This window comes from Cryptomonas paramecium, chromosome 3 (genome assembly GCF_000194455.1).
Source record: "Cryptomonas paramecium strain CCAP977/2A chromosome 3, complete sequence".
NCBI lineage: Eukaryota > Cryptophyceae > Cryptomonadales > Cryptomonadaceae > Cryptomonas > Cryptomonas paramaecium.
The window spans coordinates 83,245-99,375 of record NC_015331.1 but is presented as its reverse complement, the minus strand read 5'-3'; the positions used below and the strand labels follow the sequence as shown (position 1 = coordinate 99,375).

General features: G+C 25.9%; 15 protein-coding genes and 3 non-coding genes across 18 annotated transcripts; 10 read left to right on the top strand and 8 right to left on the bottom strand.

The window, feature by feature from the left end:
- Positions 1–52: 52 nt before the first annotated feature.
- rpl34 (60S ribosomal protein L34) lies at positions 53–295 on the top strand (the record flags this gene model as incomplete). Its single annotated transcript, XM_003239929.1, has 1 exon — positions 53–295. The coding sequence occupies one exon, from the start codon at positions 53–55 to the stop codon at positions 293–295; it is 243 nt and encodes an 80-aa protein (XP_003239977.1).
- Positions 296–328: 33 nt separating this feature from the next.
- mcm6 (minichromosome maintenance complex component 6-like) lies at positions 329–2,548 on the top strand (the record flags this gene model as incomplete). The annotated part of the gene is made up of 1 exon (XM_003239928.1): positions 329–2,548. The coding sequence occupies one exon, from the start codon at positions 329–331 to the stop codon at positions 2,546–2,548; it is 2,220 nt and encodes a 739-aa protein (XP_003239976.1).
- A 16-nt stretch (positions 2,549–2,564) lies between these two features.
- Positions 2,565–2,647, bottom strand: trnS. Its single transcript has one exon. It is a non-coding gene; the product is annotated as a tRNA-Ser (tRNA).
- Positions 2,620–3,111, bottom strand: rpl12 (60S ribosomal protein L12; the record flags this gene model as incomplete). Its single annotated transcript, XM_003239927.1, has 1 exon — positions 2,620–3,111. The coding sequence occupies one exon, from the start codon at positions 3,109–3,111 to the stop codon at positions 2,620–2,622; it is 492 nt and encodes a 163-aa protein (XP_003239975.1).
- Positions 3,112–3,193: 82 nt separating this feature from the next.
- Positions 3,194–4,555, top strand: CPARA_3gp418 (hypothetical protein; the record flags this gene model as incomplete). The annotated part of the gene is made up of 1 exon (XM_003239926.1): positions 3,194–4,555. The coding sequence occupies one exon, from the start codon at positions 3,194–3,196 to the stop codon at positions 4,553–4,555; it is 1,362 nt and encodes a 453-aa protein (XP_003239974.1).
- A 575-nt stretch (positions 4,556–5,130) lies between these two features.
- rfc2 (DNA replication factor C complex subunit Rfc2) lies at positions 5,131–6,146 on the top strand (the record flags this gene model as incomplete). Its single annotated transcript, XM_003239925.1, has 2 exons — positions 5,131–5,302; positions 5,365–6,146. The coding sequence occupies 2 exons, from the start codon at positions 5,131–5,133 to the stop codon at positions 6,144–6,146; spliced, it is 954 nt and encodes a 317-aa protein (XP_003239973.1).
- A 17-nt stretch (positions 6,147–6,163) lies between these two features.
- On the bottom strand, positions 6,164–6,235 carry trnP. Its single transcript has one exon. It is a non-coding gene; the product is annotated as a tRNA-Pro (tRNA).
- A 408-nt stretch (positions 6,236–6,643) lies between these two features.
- Positions 6,644–6,964, top strand: CPARA_3gp416 (hypothetical protein; the record flags this gene model as incomplete). Its single annotated transcript, XM_003239924.1, has 1 exon — positions 6,644–6,964. The coding sequence occupies one exon, from the start codon at positions 6,644–6,646 to the stop codon at positions 6,962–6,964; it is 321 nt and encodes a 106-aa protein (XP_003239972.1).
- A 13-nt stretch (positions 6,965–6,977) lies between these two features.
- Positions 6,978–8,279, bottom strand: CPARA_3gp415 (hypothetical protein; the record flags this gene model as incomplete). Its single annotated transcript, XM_003239923.1, has 1 exon — positions 6,978–8,279. One exon carries the CDS (start codon positions 8,277–8,279, stop codon positions 6,978–6,980), a length of 1,302 nt encoding a protein of 433 aa, XP_003239971.1.
- A 292-nt stretch (positions 8,280–8,571) lies between these two features.
- On the top strand, positions 8,572–9,615 carry rcl1 (RNA 3'phosphate cyclase; the record flags this gene model as incomplete). Its single annotated transcript, XM_003239922.1, has 1 exon — positions 8,572–9,615. One exon carries the CDS (start codon positions 8,572–8,574, stop codon positions 9,613–9,615), a length of 1,044 nt encoding a protein of 347 aa, XP_003239970.1.
- Positions 9,616–9,629: 14 nt separating this feature from the next.
- On the bottom strand, positions 9,630–11,255 carry dhm (dhm exonuclease; the record flags this gene model as incomplete). Its single annotated transcript, XM_003239921.1, has 1 exon — positions 9,630–11,255. One exon carries the CDS (start codon positions 11,253–11,255, stop codon positions 9,630–9,632), a length of 1,626 nt encoding a protein of 541 aa, XP_003239969.1.
- Positions 11,256–11,271: 16 nt separating this feature from the next.
- On the top strand, positions 11,272–12,303 carry ATP/GTP-bp (ATP(GTP)-binding protein; the record flags this gene model as incomplete). Its single annotated transcript, XM_003239920.1, has 1 exon — positions 11,272–12,303. The coding sequence occupies one exon, from the start codon at positions 11,272–11,274 to the stop codon at positions 12,301–12,303; it is 1,032 nt and encodes a 343-aa protein (XP_003239968.1).
- Positions 12,304–12,318: 15 nt separating this feature from the next.
- On the top strand, positions 12,319–12,894 carry eif4E (eukaryotic translation initiation factor 4E; the record flags this gene model as incomplete). Its single annotated transcript, XM_003239919.1, has 1 exon — positions 12,319–12,894. One exon carries the CDS (start codon positions 12,319–12,321, stop codon positions 12,892–12,894), a length of 576 nt encoding a protein of 191 aa, XP_003239967.1.
- A 21-nt stretch (positions 12,895–12,915) lies between these two features.
- On the bottom strand, positions 12,916–13,539 carry rpl7A (60S ribosomal protein L7A; the record flags this gene model as incomplete). The annotated part of the gene is made up of 1 exon (XM_003239918.1): positions 12,916–13,539. The coding sequence occupies one exon, from the start codon at positions 13,537–13,539 to the stop codon at positions 12,916–12,918; it is 624 nt and encodes a 207-aa protein (XP_003239966.1).
- Positions 13,540–13,596: 57 nt separating this feature from the next.
- On the bottom strand, positions 13,597–14,064 carry rpl18 (60S ribosomal protein L18; the record flags this gene model as incomplete). The annotated part of the gene is made up of 1 exon (XM_003239917.1): positions 13,597–14,064. The coding sequence occupies one exon, from the start codon at positions 14,062–14,064 to the stop codon at positions 13,597–13,599; it is 468 nt and encodes a 155-aa protein (XP_003239965.1).
- A 74-nt stretch (positions 14,065–14,138) lies between these two features.
- Positions 14,139–14,837, top strand: clpP2 (ATP-dependent, proteolytic subunit; the record flags this gene model as incomplete). Its single annotated transcript, XM_003239916.1, has 1 exon — positions 14,139–14,837. One exon carries the CDS (start codon positions 14,139–14,141, stop codon positions 14,835–14,837), a length of 699 nt encoding a protein of 232 aa, XP_003239964.1.
- A 19-nt stretch (positions 14,838–14,856) lies between these two features.
- trnS lies at positions 14,857–14,939 on the bottom strand. Its single transcript has one exon. It is a non-coding gene; the product is annotated as a tRNA-Ser (tRNA).
- A 50-nt stretch (positions 14,940–14,989) lies between these two features.
- Positions 14,990–15,961, top strand: CPARA_3gp407 (hypothetical protein; the record flags this gene model as incomplete). The annotated part of the gene is made up of 1 exon (XM_003239915.1): positions 14,990–15,961. The coding sequence occupies one exon, from the start codon at positions 14,990–14,992 to the stop codon at positions 15,959–15,961; it is 972 nt and encodes a 323-aa protein (XP_003239963.1).
- Between the last annotated feature and the right edge of the window lie 170 nt (positions 15,962–16,131).

Below are 16,131 nucleotides of genomic sequence, written 5' to 3'. Positions count from 1 at the left end.
AATACAAATAAGACGTAAAATTAATTTAGATATAAAAATTTTCAAATAAAAGATGATAGATTCAAGAATTTACAATAAAAAAAAAAAATATAACCAAATCAAAAAGACTCCTGGAAAAAGATTAACGGCACGATATAACACAAGAAACTGTAATAACGATAAAAAAATATCTAGAAAATACGGAAATTGCATTTTATCTAAAAATTTAAAAGAAAGAATAGTTAAATGTTTTTTAATTCAAGAACAAATGATTATTAAAAAATTATCCATTTACAAACCTGTACGTTTTGATTAATTATCTTATAAAGTGATTTAAAAAAATATCCAAATGGTTTATAAAATGGTTGTCAGTAAGTCGTATTTCGAATATAGTATAATAGGAGAAGAAGTAAAACGAATTTTTTATAATTTTCTTAAATTTTTTAACCCTTCTAACATTTATTTTTCATCTAAAATAAATTTGTTAAATTTTTACCAAAAAAAAATAACAATAGGGCATATGTCATCAACTGTATTTTTGAATTTTGAACATTTAATCCAGTTTAGCGACGAATTTGCAGATATTATAGAAGATCAATTTATTTATCTAGAATGTTATTTACACTATTCTTTTATGGAGTTTATAAAAGTTAATTTAAAAAAAAATATAAACCACAAACAATATTGGATAACTGTATATAATTTACGTAAGAAGGAAGAACTAATTTCATCTAAATTTCTAAATAAACTAACAATTATTTCAGGAAAAATTATTGAGATATCGAACTATTATCCCAAGCTAATCCTTGGAACATTTAAATGCTTAAGTAAAAATTGTAAAACGACAATATGGCATATAAATCAAAAAAACGTGTACATGGAACCCCCCTTTTGTTTTGTATGTGCAAATAAAAATTGGGCTTTATCTCCGGAAAATTCTGTTTTTATTTTTTTTCAAAAATTGAAAATAGAAAAAAAAATCAAACAAAAAAATAACAAAAGACTCGAAACAATTGATATTTATTTGAGATATAATTTTAATAATTTGTTAAAATTAAGAAAAAAAGTTTTTTTTTCGGGTTTTTTCGTTTTATCTCTAAATTTAAAAAAAAAAATAACGCACAATGAATTTTTTCAGTTAGGAAAAAATTTCGAAGAAACAACAGTCAATCATGTTTCACTAATCAGATTCATAAGTTTTTACTTTCAAGCTTACTATCTATACTTGCATAAAGAAAATTTGTGCAAGAAATTATTATATCGTAAAAAAAACTGTATAGAAAAGAGATTTTCAAACGTTGAACTCTATCCTTTCTTCTTTTCTAGGAGAAAAAAACAACATATTTTAGATATAAGAATTTGTGAAAATTTTCTTGTGAAATTTACAAATTCATTCTGTTCGATCGGCGGGTTACAAGAAGAATTGAAAATTGTATTATTATCTTCTTTTATAAGAAATAAACAAAATGGATATGGTCAAGAATTTAGGAAAAAACCCAATGTAAATATTTTCATAATAAATCAGTTTTTTACAAAAAACAAAATAATGACAAATTTGTTTTCTTCTTTCTCTCAAATGTTTCATGAAAGCGTGGAAAACGTTTCCATGGCTTCTAAACTTTCGAGCCATTCTGATTCAAATGTCCATGAAAGACATTTTACAGTGCATTCTGATAGTTTTGGAACAAATGTTTACTTTATTGATAATTTTAACATTTCAAGAAAACCCCATTTCGATGCTAAAAAAATTATAAACATTTATAAAAATAATTTGTTTTATAGATTAAATAAAACTGTAAACTCGGAAATCGAATATTCTTTTATAGTTTTTTCTTCTTTTCCTGATCAAATTGCATATACACACAACACGCGTTTGTTGTTGAACAATTTAAATTTTTTTAATTTAAATCTGTGTTTTTGTTTGTTTAATTCATATCCACAGGTTTCAGTTAAAAAAAACATGAAAACTTACAATAATTCCAAAAAAAAATATTTTCAACGTATGCAACAATATTTTTATTTTATTAATTTGTTAGAACCGGTTTTGACGAAAAAAACAAAAAATTTTGCAATAAACTTATACATGTTTTTAAAAAAACAAAATAACATCAAAGGTAATAACTTAAGTGAGATTACAATTACACATTTAGAGTCTCTCGGTAAAGTATCAGAGATAATTTCTAAATTTTATTTTAGTTTGTATATAGAAGAATTTGCTATCAAGACAGCTGCTAGAATTTTGATTTTTTCGATAAATTCATATAGTTATCAACAATATAATATTTTTCATTCGATTAAGAAAAAATTACCCAACGATTATATTTTAACTAAATTTAAAATAGCTGGCGACAAGATTACTCTTACAATTCCTTTCTCACAAATAAATGTTAGCAAGAATAATTTATCTTACGTAAAGAATATTGGATATTTTTTAAGAAATGTAAATTTTTCATTAAAAATCGCGATTTTAAAAGAAATTAAAAAAAATATATATGGATTAAAAAAAAGCAAGATATTGATCATTTTGACGAAAATACTACTAAATATAAGGCATATCATTACGTCGTAAATGATTTGTATGACATTCGCACAGAACAGGAATCGAACCTGCGAAGATACACATCCATAAGATTTCGAATCTTACACCTTAACCACTCGGTCATCTATGCTGAAAGATAATTTTTTCACAAATTTATCACTTTCTACATAACATCCTATTGAATTGGCCGTCCCTAATACTTCCTTGATTAACCCGCTTGCGTCAATCGAATTCGATCTATTTTTAACTAGTTTACATATATTTATTATATTTTTCCACGAAATATTTCCGGTATGTTTTATATTTTTTACTTTTTTTCTATCTCTCAAAGGTTCGTTCAAAGCTTTTATGATAAAAGTCGCAACAGAAGGCACCACTTGTACGGTTATCTGTTTGTTTTGAATTAAAAGTTTACACGTAACTCGAAGACCTTCCCATTCTTTAGTAGCTAAAGATAACTGTTCTCCTACTTTTTTAGGCGATAATCCCAAAGGTCCGATTTTCGGAGCAAGAGAAGATACTGCTCCAGTTTCTCCGCCTACTGTACGAATAAACAAAATTGCCGGCGAAGTTGATTCTGCTTTAGACAACATACGAAAAAAATAACTTTTACATACATACTCGTAAATTTAAGTTATATAAAACAAAAAACCGATTGTTTACACTTTTAAATACATGCTAACAAGAATTATTCATCGGCATAAAATTTTAAACGAAGTATCATTTATAAACAATTTAATTATTAATTATAGTTACAACCGTTGTCTAGATGTATTTGATTTAAATTACATATTTGTATCTAACATTTTTTTATTATATAAAATACGTATGTTTCGATGTATATTTTCTCTTTTTAAATTTTGTAAATTTAATAAAAATATAAAACACATTACTGCATTACATAGCCGTTTTTTTCAAAGATTATCATATAATAACTTTATTTATTTATTACAAAATTTTGTATATTTACAAATATGTGACGTTGGGATTTTAGAAAAAATTTTTTTTGAACTAGAATTTTTTTACGAAAAAAAAAATCTAAAAGTATTTTTTTGTACATTATTTTCGATTTGGGAAATTGTATTTTCAGATCCATCGGTTATAGACCATTTTTTATCTTATTTTAAATCTTGCAAAGACGCCAAATGCGATTTGAATGGATACGGACAAATGTATTTAACTCGTATTGACCTGGATTATTTTTTTACTTCTAATATATATGAAAAATTTTATATACAACAAGGGAAAATTTTAACAAAAAGAAAGAACACACCGAATTATTTATTTATATTTAATAGAAATTCCAAACGTAAATTCGATTTAATAGCGTTTAAAATAAAAATTAAACAAAACGGGTTTCAATGTTTCTTTTTAAACATAAATTATAGTAGACTTAAAACAACTCAGTGTGAAAAAAACAACTGGTTTTTTTTTAGAAATTTACATTTTTTTCAAAAATATATTATATACAAATATTCATATAATCTTGTTATTCATAAATTTAAGATTTTTTACTGGCTTCTAGGTTTTTTCGAACAAGAAAAACTTTTTAATTATTTTGTTTTTAAATTTATTTGTAACTATAATCAAATTAACACACAGAAGTATTTAAAATGCTTAACGCATGTCAACTATATTTGCAATTTAAAAATGTGTGTTTATTTTTTATCAAAATATGTAAACATTTTAAAACATAAAACCAATGATTTTTTGAGTGGAATTTTTTTTTTCAACAATATTTATATACAAAAAACAAGGATTATTTTTCTTCACCCGAATTATTTTGCTCCGATATTTGTTTTTTCAATATTTAAAAATAAATTTAAAACATTACGTATGTTTTTTTTTCTAAAATTAATTTTTTTTGAAGAAATTTTTTATAATAATCTGAAGAGTTCGATAAATTACATGAAAATTTTTAAAAAAAATACATTTGATAAATTCCGAACACATCTCCAGGTTGCTTATAACATTCTAAAAAGTTTTTTTTTAATAATATACCTTTTTCGAACAAGAAAAAGCTCGATATACCAATGACAAATAATTTTATCAAAAAGTTAATCAATTTAAAAAATACAGCAATTTATTTTTGTATAGACACGTTTTTTCAGACAAAATTGTATGGTTTAAAAGATATTTTTTTGATTTTAAGTACAAATTTTACAACTACATCTAAAATTTTAGTAAACAATTCAACAAATTTTCTGATTATACTCAGGTTTTTTTTAAAAATATCGAACTTAAACTTTAGTTCTTTTAAAAAGATTTCCAAAAATTTGATATTTTTTTTGAAATTACTTAAGTTTTTTCAAAAAAAAATAGTTTTTAACTACAAAATTTATGATAGAGAAAATAATTTGGCAGAATATACAAATGCAATTTTAAATAGCTTTGATATACGTAAAATTTTTATATCTGATTTTACGTATATTTTTTTTTAACAAAAAAATATTAAATTTATATAAAATCAGATATAAAAAATTGATCATTACAAAAAAGTCGTTTTTTTTTTGTAGTTAAAATAAAATTAATAATAAGTTTTATATACTGATATAACAATATTAAAAAACTAGATATAAAAATCAGAGAATCGTGTATACAATTTAGCTTTTATGAAAAATTATAAAATATCTGACCCGTGGATATGGAAACATAACCCTTTGAATTTGTTTCGGATAAGATTCGATTCAGATTTAAAAAAAAAGTTTTTATACATGGTTGAAAAAAATAATATGCCTAATTTGATTATACACGGTCCTCCTGGAATCGGAAAAACATGTATTGGTAAGTTTTTTTTTTGATTTTATTGTTAAACTAAAACATAAAATATACTGATCGTAATTTAGTCAATTGTATTCTTTTTGAATTATCTAAAAAAAAAAACCTAAACATTATGAAACTAAACGCATCTCATGCGAGGGGAATACATACAGCTAGAGTAAAAATAAAATTTTTCTGTGAAACAATAATAGATTCTGAAAAAGTGAAAAAAATAATTGTTATAGATGAAGCAGAATCTTTGACAAAATATACACAAGAAGCTTTACGTAGAACGATTGAAAATTTTTCACAAACTGCTCGTTTTATATTTATATGCAACTGTCCTTCTAAAATAATCGAAGCACTTCAAAGTAGATGTGTGGTATTGAAATTTAAATACGTCTTGGAAAAAATGAACATGCGAATAGTTGCAAAAATTTTCTACAAAGAAAAAGTTTTATTCAGTACCAAAGGTCTTGAATCTATGGTTATTTCTTCAGGAGGAGATGCAAGAGAGTTGTTAAACGAATCTGAATTAGTTGAAAAATCTTTTTTAATGATAACGAGTAGAACTTCGAAATTATTTCATTTTTTTCCGACTATTTGTTTTATTGACAATTTTATATTTTCTATTCTGAATCAAAACTATTTAAATGCATTGGAAATTTTTTTGGACATTTATAACAAAGGTCATCGGCCTTTTGATGTAATAAATTATATTTTCAAATCACTGAAAAAAATACGTTTTTTTCATCTTAGGAAATTAAAAATCTTAAAAATATTATGCCAATTGCAAATTAAAGTTTTTTCGTTCGAAATAGATAATACTACACTTTTTTTAACATTAAAAAACGTCTTAATAACGTAAGTAAGACTATCTATAAAGGAGGGTTTCCGGGAATTGAACCCAGGATCTCTCGCACCCGAAACGAGAATCATACCACTAGACCAAAACCCCACTAAACATTACGACTGAAATGTCATGTGAAATTTTTCCTCTTATCTTGATTATTGTCAATTTTAGAAATTATAAAAAATTTAAAATTTTTTGCAAATACATCTATTTTAACTTGTTTATTCGTAGTATATTTAAATTGCCGAATAAATTAAAAACTTTGCTTCTCAGCCACTCAAAAATTGCAAATGCGATAGGTTTTACCCACAAAATTATTTTTTACAAAAAAAAAATAAAAATTTTTTACAGATATTAAAAAACCCACGCGGCCCTTCTGTGATATTTTTAATAGTTAGATTTGGAATTAAAAAAAAAACATTTTTATAAGCAAACTTTCTTTTCATTTAAATTCGACTTTTTTATTACTTAATAATTTCATACGAAACAAACAGTCGAATGTAGTGTATAAAATGATTCAACAGTTATTCCCGTCTATTAAATTTAAATATAACTCTTTCCGCAAAATATATAAAACCGTTTTAATTGATTTTGATTTAAACAAAGAAAATTACATGGAAATCAGGTTATATCAAATAAAAAACATGTCTATATTGCTTCCGAGGATTTTCAGAAAAAAAAAAAAATCAACAAAATTTACAAAAATAATTGATTTTGAAAAAACTCACATGGGCATACTTGATAAGAAAAAAAGAGCTTTTTTAGTTAAAATCACAGAATTAGGTCCTCGGATAACGATGAAAACAATCGACATTTGCGTCGGTTTAGTATAACAGTCGCTTTTGTTTACATTTCTATGTCAAAATTTAAAGAAGGCTGAATTTTAAATAATTTAACCTTTCCTTGACCTTCTTGCTCTGCAACGTCTTTGTCATTAACAAAAGAAAAGTTAAAAACATGTGGACCACGTGTATAAGACGTGATAAACTGAAAATTACCGAAACCACTGGGTCTAAATGCGGCAGTGAGTCCAAAACCGATTATCATTCCTTTTTGTTTAAGATTTCCGGTAGAAGTCTGCTTACTTGTATTCTTTAACATTCTCATCTTTATTGTAGGAGAATCGCGAAGTTTTTCTGAAAATTCTTCCAACACATCATTCAACTCCTTTTGTGCAAACGTATACGATAAATCTGAATTTCCTAGAGTCAATGGAATTGCATGGGAAATAAACCATTCGTTTGTGTCGTCGATTGCCGTTTTTTTCTGTAATTCAAAACTTTTTTTAGACAATAAGCTGTTTTCTATGAACATGTTTTTAAACCTCTCTAGAGATTGAGACTGAAGACTTAACAGTTGTTTTGTAAAAAGATACAAAATATACTGTTGAAAAATTTTATGTAACTCTTTTTTTTTTTTTTCAACGAGTAGGCAATTTTGGAATTTACCAGGAATCAACGCATCGAATTTTTTATTTGCCATTTCTATAAAACTTAATGTAATCTTTCCGTACGTATCAACCAATTTTCCTTTACGAATAACTTTATCCCATTTAGCAAAATTTTTATAGAACATTTTCAGCACTTCATTTGACGCAGAATCTACAAAATAAAAACAAAGAATATCACTTACTTGGTCATTTTTAACGTTAATCAATAGATTACTTGGAATTTGATTAGAAGCAAGCCATTTTTCTTGAAATAAAAAATCAGAATACTTTGTGTTGTATTTTATTTTAATCGTTTCTTTGGAAAGATAACCGCCGATCGTTAACACATGATCTGGCTTTAAAGTTACTTGAGATTCATTTAAAAAAAAAATCTCGAAATAATCATTCATGTCTATGTTATCATTGATGTTATTATCTGCAAGACATTTTCTCCATACATCTTGTAGTTTTGTCAACTCGCGTTGATTATACAAAGATTCGTGACTTTGATCTACTATGAAAAAAATCGAAATTTTTTTTTTCAGATGAATTTCCAGTATTTTATAAAAAAATAAAGAGTAAATTATGTCTAAAGAATTTGTATCGTATAATATATCTTTAACGGGATTTAGATAAATTAAAAAATAGTCTGTTAAAGAAGTCATAAATTTTAAACTACGTATAAGTTCCAACGATAAAAAACTATAACAAAAACGCATGACTACGAGTTGGGGGTTAACTTGATTATAATAAGCTTGCAATTTATTGGTTTTTTTTTCATGTGTTTGAACTATATTTGAGACAAAATTTTCGTCGCATTTTTCACACGAGCTTATACAAGATATGATTGAAATTTTTTTTTTTTATATTTTTTAAGCGCTGATGTAAAATTATCAATCCATCTAGGATTTACATCCGAAATTTGGACTGCGTATGTGTTCATATTTTTTTTTTAGTTTTCGGAGTATATAAACTTAGTGAAGGAGAAGTAAAGACTCGTTTTGGGTAAAAATGCTTCACGAGTATATTGCATCTTGCAATATAAGAGAAAAGGTGGCCTTGTCGTTGATTTTTAAAAAAAAAATTAAAATAATTAATATTAGAAATTTCAGTCAATTGCCTGGTATTAAAGATTTTGAAATCGATTTATTGTGCTTTGTTGATAAACTTACGGATGGAACAATTGTTAAAATTAACGAAAACGGGACGAAACTTCTTTTTTTTCCTGGAATTTTGAAAAATCAAAAATTTGAATACAAAATAAAAAGTTTCAGATCTATTTCTTATTACATCGAATTTTTTTTTTACGTTTCTTTATTTTTACTTAAAAAAAGTGAAATAAAATTAACTGGAATCAGGTCATCGAATGTCGATACTTCTTTAGAACTCATACTTTACATGACAATCCCTTTGCTAAGAAAACTAGGCTTCGATAATATGCGTTTTAAAGTGTATACTCTTTTTTTTTCTCCTATGTACAATACTGAATTAATTATTTTATTCCCAGCTTATCAATACAAAAGACACTTCACTCTTATTACGCCTGGTACAATACATAAAATTCGGTTATTAAATACATACTCAGATCAAATTTTTTTTGGCAGAAAAGAAATATCAAATTTTTTTAATCATAATTCTGTATTTTCAAGTTATGACTTTAAAATTTTAGAATTAAAAATTTTTAACTCTGATATCAAATTCCAAACCGTTGCTATAATTTCCGAAACAACAGAAGGCTGTATTTTCGGAGAAGACATAACATTATCGTATAATAATCAAAAAATTTTAAACTGGAGTAAAATAATTGCTAAATTAATAATGTTGTTTTTAGATAATATACTTTTTGGAAGTTGCGTTGACACAAAAAATCATACTATTTTGTTTTTGAAAATGTTAAACAAAAAAGACAAATTTAGTTCTACATTTTCAATAGGAAAATTAACTTTTTATGATGTAATGTTTCTTAGAAACCTGAAAAAAATCTCCGGAAAAATTTTTTCAATTAAATACAATTGCCTAAGCAAGAAATTTTGCGTGAATTTTAACTTTTTATAGAAAAATTAAAAAATTTATTTCCATGCAATTTTAGTAAAAACAATGTCTCTCGCGAAGGAATTTCTTTCTTTTTCTTGGATAGAAAGTTGTTCTTTTTTTATAAACATTTTAATTGCATCTAAGAGCTTGTTCTCGTCGATAAAAGGAAGCAATACGATCCCTTCCCATACATTTTTTTTTCCATTTAAATCTATTTTGTATTCATAAGGATAAAAACATTTAACAGGAGATTTTTCATTTAACATAAGATTTGCAAATGAACTAGGTAAAAAAACAGAAGATCGAGGAGGTAGAACCGCTAATAATTGTATCAATGGAGAAAAAGGCCTTCCTTTTGTAAAAAAAATTTCAAATGGACACAAATTAACGAGATCTGAACATAGAGGAGAGTAGTATTCTGGATAAAACCAATTCCACGAAGGACATTTTTTGTGATAATAAAACAGACACCAATGTAATCCGTGTATGTAATTTTTTATTAAATTCGATAGAAAACCGTGTTCTATTTGGTATGTAAATTTAAATTTAGATAAATAATAGCTAGATTTATAAGTTTCATTTCCGGTTTTTTCTTGTTTTCTTCGAAAAAAAAATAAAGACTCTGCTTCGCTAGAAATTTTTCGAAAAAAAAGTTCAGCTCTCCCGAAGTGAATTTGATGTTTTTTGGTTAAATAACCATCTAGTTTTTGCTGTATTTCTTTATAAGATCTTACTAATAAATTCAAACCTCCTTGTGTAATGTTAAGGTGAGGTAATCCTGGGATGAAGTCATTTCCTAATAACATACACATGAAAATAAAATCGTCAATTATTCGTTCAACATCATACTTGAAAAGGATAGTTTTCTTTGGTTTGAACTCTAGAAAAATCATATCTCGTAGTAGTGATATTTCTAGCAAATGAAATTCCTCAGACATGAGCAGATTCAAATTTTTATCTAGACATGTTTCTTTATTAAATGTCGTGGTTCCTCTATGAAATATTTTTTCTCTTAATAAAGTAAAATTTTTTTCATGAGACAATAGTCCCAGCATAATTAAATCAGCATCTAGTCCGTATAAACAATGTTTTAGAGTAGACTTTTTATATTGAAAATAAACTTTTTGAATTTTTCTAATATAATTCATTATTTTGTGCTCACCTTCGCCCGGGACCTCGGAACTACTAAAAATAACATCACATCCTTGTTTCCATTCGGAGTCGAATTTCACTTTATTTTTTAACCATTTTTTAAAAAAAAAAGATAATCTTTTCATAAATTCAGTGCCAGGTGTAATACAATTTGAATCAAAAACCTCTTCATTTGAATGTGTAAAATTTTTATTCTGCTTCATATTCGTTTCTTTTGTTCTAAATCTACGACTTCTTTGTTGGTTCATTTTTGCTCTAGGAGAAACGCCATCGAACGCCATAAAAATCAATTTTTTGGGTTTAACGATTCTAAAAAGATATTCTGTATAAAAAAATATTTCTTGAAAAATATTTTTTTCTCTATAAGGCGATGAAAATTTCTGAAAACAAGAATGCACGATTCCATTCATATCTAAATAAAAACAATCAAAATCATTTTGGTTAATTATTTTTTGATTTACCAAAGGATATCTCTCTGAAATCCATCTAAAAAATTTAGGGACACCCATTCAAAAAATAGCTTCTATGTTATTTTTTGGAGATTTTAAAATTTTAAATAAAAACTATAAAAACAAACGTATGAATAAATCTTTTTCTAATGATTCTGATTATAAAATTTTCCTCAAACCACTAGTAATCTTTCTAATTGGAATGGCAGGATCCGGGAAAACAACCTTAGTATGCAGATTATCATCTGATTTGTCTTATTTAAAAAAAAATCATTATATAATTAACATTGATCCGGCTTGCTTACATATTCCTTATTCTGCTAACATTGACATAAGAGACACTATAGACTACAAAAAAATAATGAAAGAATATAACTTAGGTCCAAATGGAGCAATAGTGGTGGCTTTAAATTTGTTCTCTACTCGTTTTGACCAAATCAAACGCATAATCATGCGCAATGCGATGTCAATCGAATATCTGATATTAGATACACCTGGTCAAATCGAAATTTTTACCTGGAGTGCATCTGGTTCGATAATATGTGAAACATTTTCTTCTTCGTTTCCTGTAATTTTGCTATATACGATTGATGTGATTAGAATTTCATCTCCTCTTGTTTTCGTAGGTAACATTTTATATTCTTGTAGCATATTATATAAATCCAGGCTTCCTGTTGTTATGATTGTCAACAAAAATGACGTGGTTTCAGGAGATTTTGTAAAAGAGTGGATGAGCGATTCTGATGCGTTTGATAAAATTTTAGAAAAAGAAAAAACTTTCGTAAACTCATTTGCCAGTTCGTTAAGCTTGACATTGGAAAATTTTTATAATAAAATTCCTTTTTTAAAAATAAGTTCTCTAAATGGAATTGGTGTGTATCAAATGTTAAATGTATTAAAAAAAATTCAATTGGAATTTTCGACTTTTTACCAAAGCCAACTAGAAAAAAATATAATTCGTTATATAGAAGATTTCAATTTTTCTCATACGAAAAAGGTTGAACGCGTTAAGAATTTTACTGAAAAAAAAAATTATCTAGACACAATCGAATTCATGATTTTTTCGAAAATCGAAAATGATAAAATATATTCAGTTAAAATTTTATAAAGCAAATATATTTTAATGTACATCCTGGTTCGTATTATCGAGATGAATTTGTTGAATCAAAAATGGACCTTTTGGTTTGATGCTCTTGAAAAAAATGTATTAAAACATAACTGGGATCAATTTTTATTTCGAATTGACTCTTTTGAGGATGTTGAAAATTTTTTAAAGTCATTCTCTGGTATTTTACAACCGTCTTCTGTTTGCTTTGATGTAAATATTCAAATGTTTAAATTCGGAATAGAACCCAAATGGGAAGACATTCATAATTTAAACGGGGGAAAATGGGTGTTAACCATATCTGATAAACAATTTATACCAAGCGTAGACGTTCTATGGGAAAGAACGATAATTGCAATAATAACTCAAGCTTCTGATATAAAGAGTATAGAAAATATAAACGGAATCGTATTGAATATAAAGAAAAATTTTTTTAGGATATCAATATGGACTACAAATTTTTTAGACGAAGTGAATCAAATAAAAATAGGAAAGTCGTGGAAAAAATTAATAAAAAAAATACACACACCAAGCAAACTGCATTTGGAGTATTTTCCTCATACTAATCAGTTATTTAAAAAAAAAATGTATTGATATAAATAAAAAAAGCTATATTTATTTTTCATATTCCTGGATAAAATTCATATTAAAATAGTCGACTATTTTACTCTTTTTACATTCTTGTATATTTTCTGATGCTATCGTAACACAAGAAGTGGATTTTTTATTTGACAATTTCCTCAAATTAGATTTGTTTTTAATAATGGCGAACGAGACCCCAACTCTTTTACATAAGGCTGGTATCCATACTACCAATTCGATTGGATTAACATCATTTGCAATTAGTACAAAAAGTGCTTTTTTTTTTTGAATTAGATTGGTTAAATTGTTAATACCATGTTTTATAAAAAAATTATTTTTCTTGAAGAAACTATTTAGCTGTGAATTTTTATATTTTAAAAATATACTCGAGATTTTGCTACCAATTTCATCTGTCAGAGGTTTTGAAAACTGCTGAATTGCAACTGGGACTTTTATTTTGGAACACAAAATTTTTTTTTCTTTTTGTATACGAACATATAAAGGCCATTTTACAAATCGATTTAAATCACCCTTCTTTTTGATGCGAAAAATATTTTTAAAATCTTGAAAATATTTACTGGTGTGAATCGACGTTTTTTCTCTATTTTTTACTACTTTTTCGCGGGAAATGTTGATTCTTTTATGAAAATATAACATATATGAACTAACAAAAAATTATATTCTCCACCTGCATAACAGTTTTATATAAAAAATCTATTCTTTTTTTAAATATCGTTTGGTGGTTTTTTTTAAACAATTAGACTTTTTTATTAAGAAAACATGATTTCCTCTTGGATTGTTATAAGCTAGTTGACTAAAAGTTATAAAAGAGCCTCCTGCCTCAAGTACTTTTTTTTTCGCAGATTCAGTTATTTTCAAAGAACATATACGTATGGCAGGTATAGTAACCATTCTCTCGTCATTCAAAATTTTACCGACTACTACTATGATCTTATTCGTATTTTTTTTCGCAATACAAATTAAACGGGATAAAGAAACAGACATCTTTTTTGAACTGGGACTCTTGAGAAGTTTAAATATTAAAAAACTAAATTTAGAAACATTTTTTCTCGATAAAAATTCGTACAGTTTTAAAACAGAATCGAAATATATATTTTTTTCAGAACACAATGACCGTTTGTGCATTTTCTTCTTTATCAACAACGAACTGTACTTTACCATTATTAAATACTAAATTTGAAGTTTGTTAATACTGTATAGTAATCTTACATACTACACAGTTTACTTAATTACCCATGCAGTTATCTTTGACAAACTCTAACGCTTCAAAACTGTTTACATTAAACAAATCAGTTGCCGATATTAAAAATACTGTATCTGTGAAGCCGTTTCAAAAAATTAGAATGATGCCAATCGGTGTTCCGAAAGTTGCGTATCGTATCCCCGGTTCCTCTTCTGCAGACTGGATAGACATTTATAATCGTCTATACAGAGAAAGAATTATATTTCTAGGACAAGAAATAGATGATGAAATTGCAAACCAGATAATTGCTGTTATGCTATATTTGGACTCGGAAAGTAATTCCAAGCCTATATATTTATATATAAATTCTCCCGGGGGATCTGTTATATCAGGACTTGCGCTATATGATACTATACAACATGTTAAGAGTGAAGTTATCACGGTGAACATAGGGTTAGCAGCCTCGATGGCTTCTTTTATTTTAGCTTCTGGGAAAAAAGGCAAACGTCTCGCTTTACCCCATTCACGTGTAATGATCCATCAGCCAATGGGAGGTGCGCATGGCCAGGCTTCTGATATAGAAGTAGAAGCTCAGCAAATTTTAAAAATAAAAAAGACTCTTACCGAAGATTACGCTAGAATGACAGGTAAACCGTACGAAAAAGTATTACAAGATATGGATCGAGATAACTTTATGTCTTCTCACGAAGCACTTGAATACGGGCTTATAGATCGAATAATAGGAGAATGAAAAAAAACGTTATATTGTTTCGCATATTACAGGATTCGAACCTATGCTGAATAATATCAAGTAGATTTCAAATCTACCACCTTAACCACTCGGTCAAATATGCGTAAGAAGTTTTCAGACATTTACCATTAACACGAATCTATTGATACGTCATGAACCAACCGTACAAAATGTTCAAATGCAACTATTCAAAAAAGCAAGATTTGACTTTTCAAGTGATTTCAAGAAAAATTTTAAATTGTTTAATTTTATATAAAAAATTTGCCAATTTTTTTACACTTAGTTCTTTTGTATTTGATTTTAAACAATGGCTTAATTTTTATATAATAATCGATATAAAATATATAATATATTTTTTGTATTCATTTATTTATCATATTTTCAATTATTTTTCACAATCTAAATCTAAGTTGTATTTATATAATTTTTGTAAAATTATTGAATATTATACAGATTTAATTGAATATAAATCTAAATTTATTGAAAATTTTGGATTTTATCTGCCATTCAGAAAAAAAACGTTTGACGAATATTTTAATATAGATTTAACATATGAACTTTCGTTTTTCAATTTTTTGAAAATAACATACATTCAGTTGTTTTCTAAAATTAAAGAATATATAATTTATAGAAAAAATGTATACTTTGACTTTTTTTCTGTTAAAAAAGCAACTAAATACGAATTCTTATTCGGACACGATCGTCTAAAACCAAACATAAATTTGAAAAAAATCCCCTTTTATTTTGGTATTGATTTAATTAAAAAATTTTTAATCATATCGATTTACGTTGTACATATAAATTTAATTACGAAACCAAGTATAAACTATAAAAAAATGTTTTCTTTAGAAAATTTTATAGATTATACTGTAATCAAATTATTTAAAAATATGGCCTGTAATTTCCAAATCATTTTTTGTAATTTTTTGGTATCCGAAAATATTTCTTTTAGTTCGAATAAACTGATAAAAAAAAAACTTTTCATATTTTTAAACATGCGTTATTCAGTGTATTTTACACTATACCAGTCTTTTTTTGAAGTTAAAAATTTTAATTTATTTTTATTTTTTTTAGCATCGTTCGAAAAAAAAAATAAACACGCAAATTATTACAAAAATTCATAAAAATTTTTTAAATTTAAATGCGAAAATGTTGCTAGTTTTTACACACGTTAAAAAAACTAAAATATCATTTATGCAATTTTAGTTTTTTAACGTGTGTAAAAAATTAATCTTGTTTTTAACAAAAAAATTTTTATTAAAATTTTTTTGTTAAAAACAAGATTAATATCATT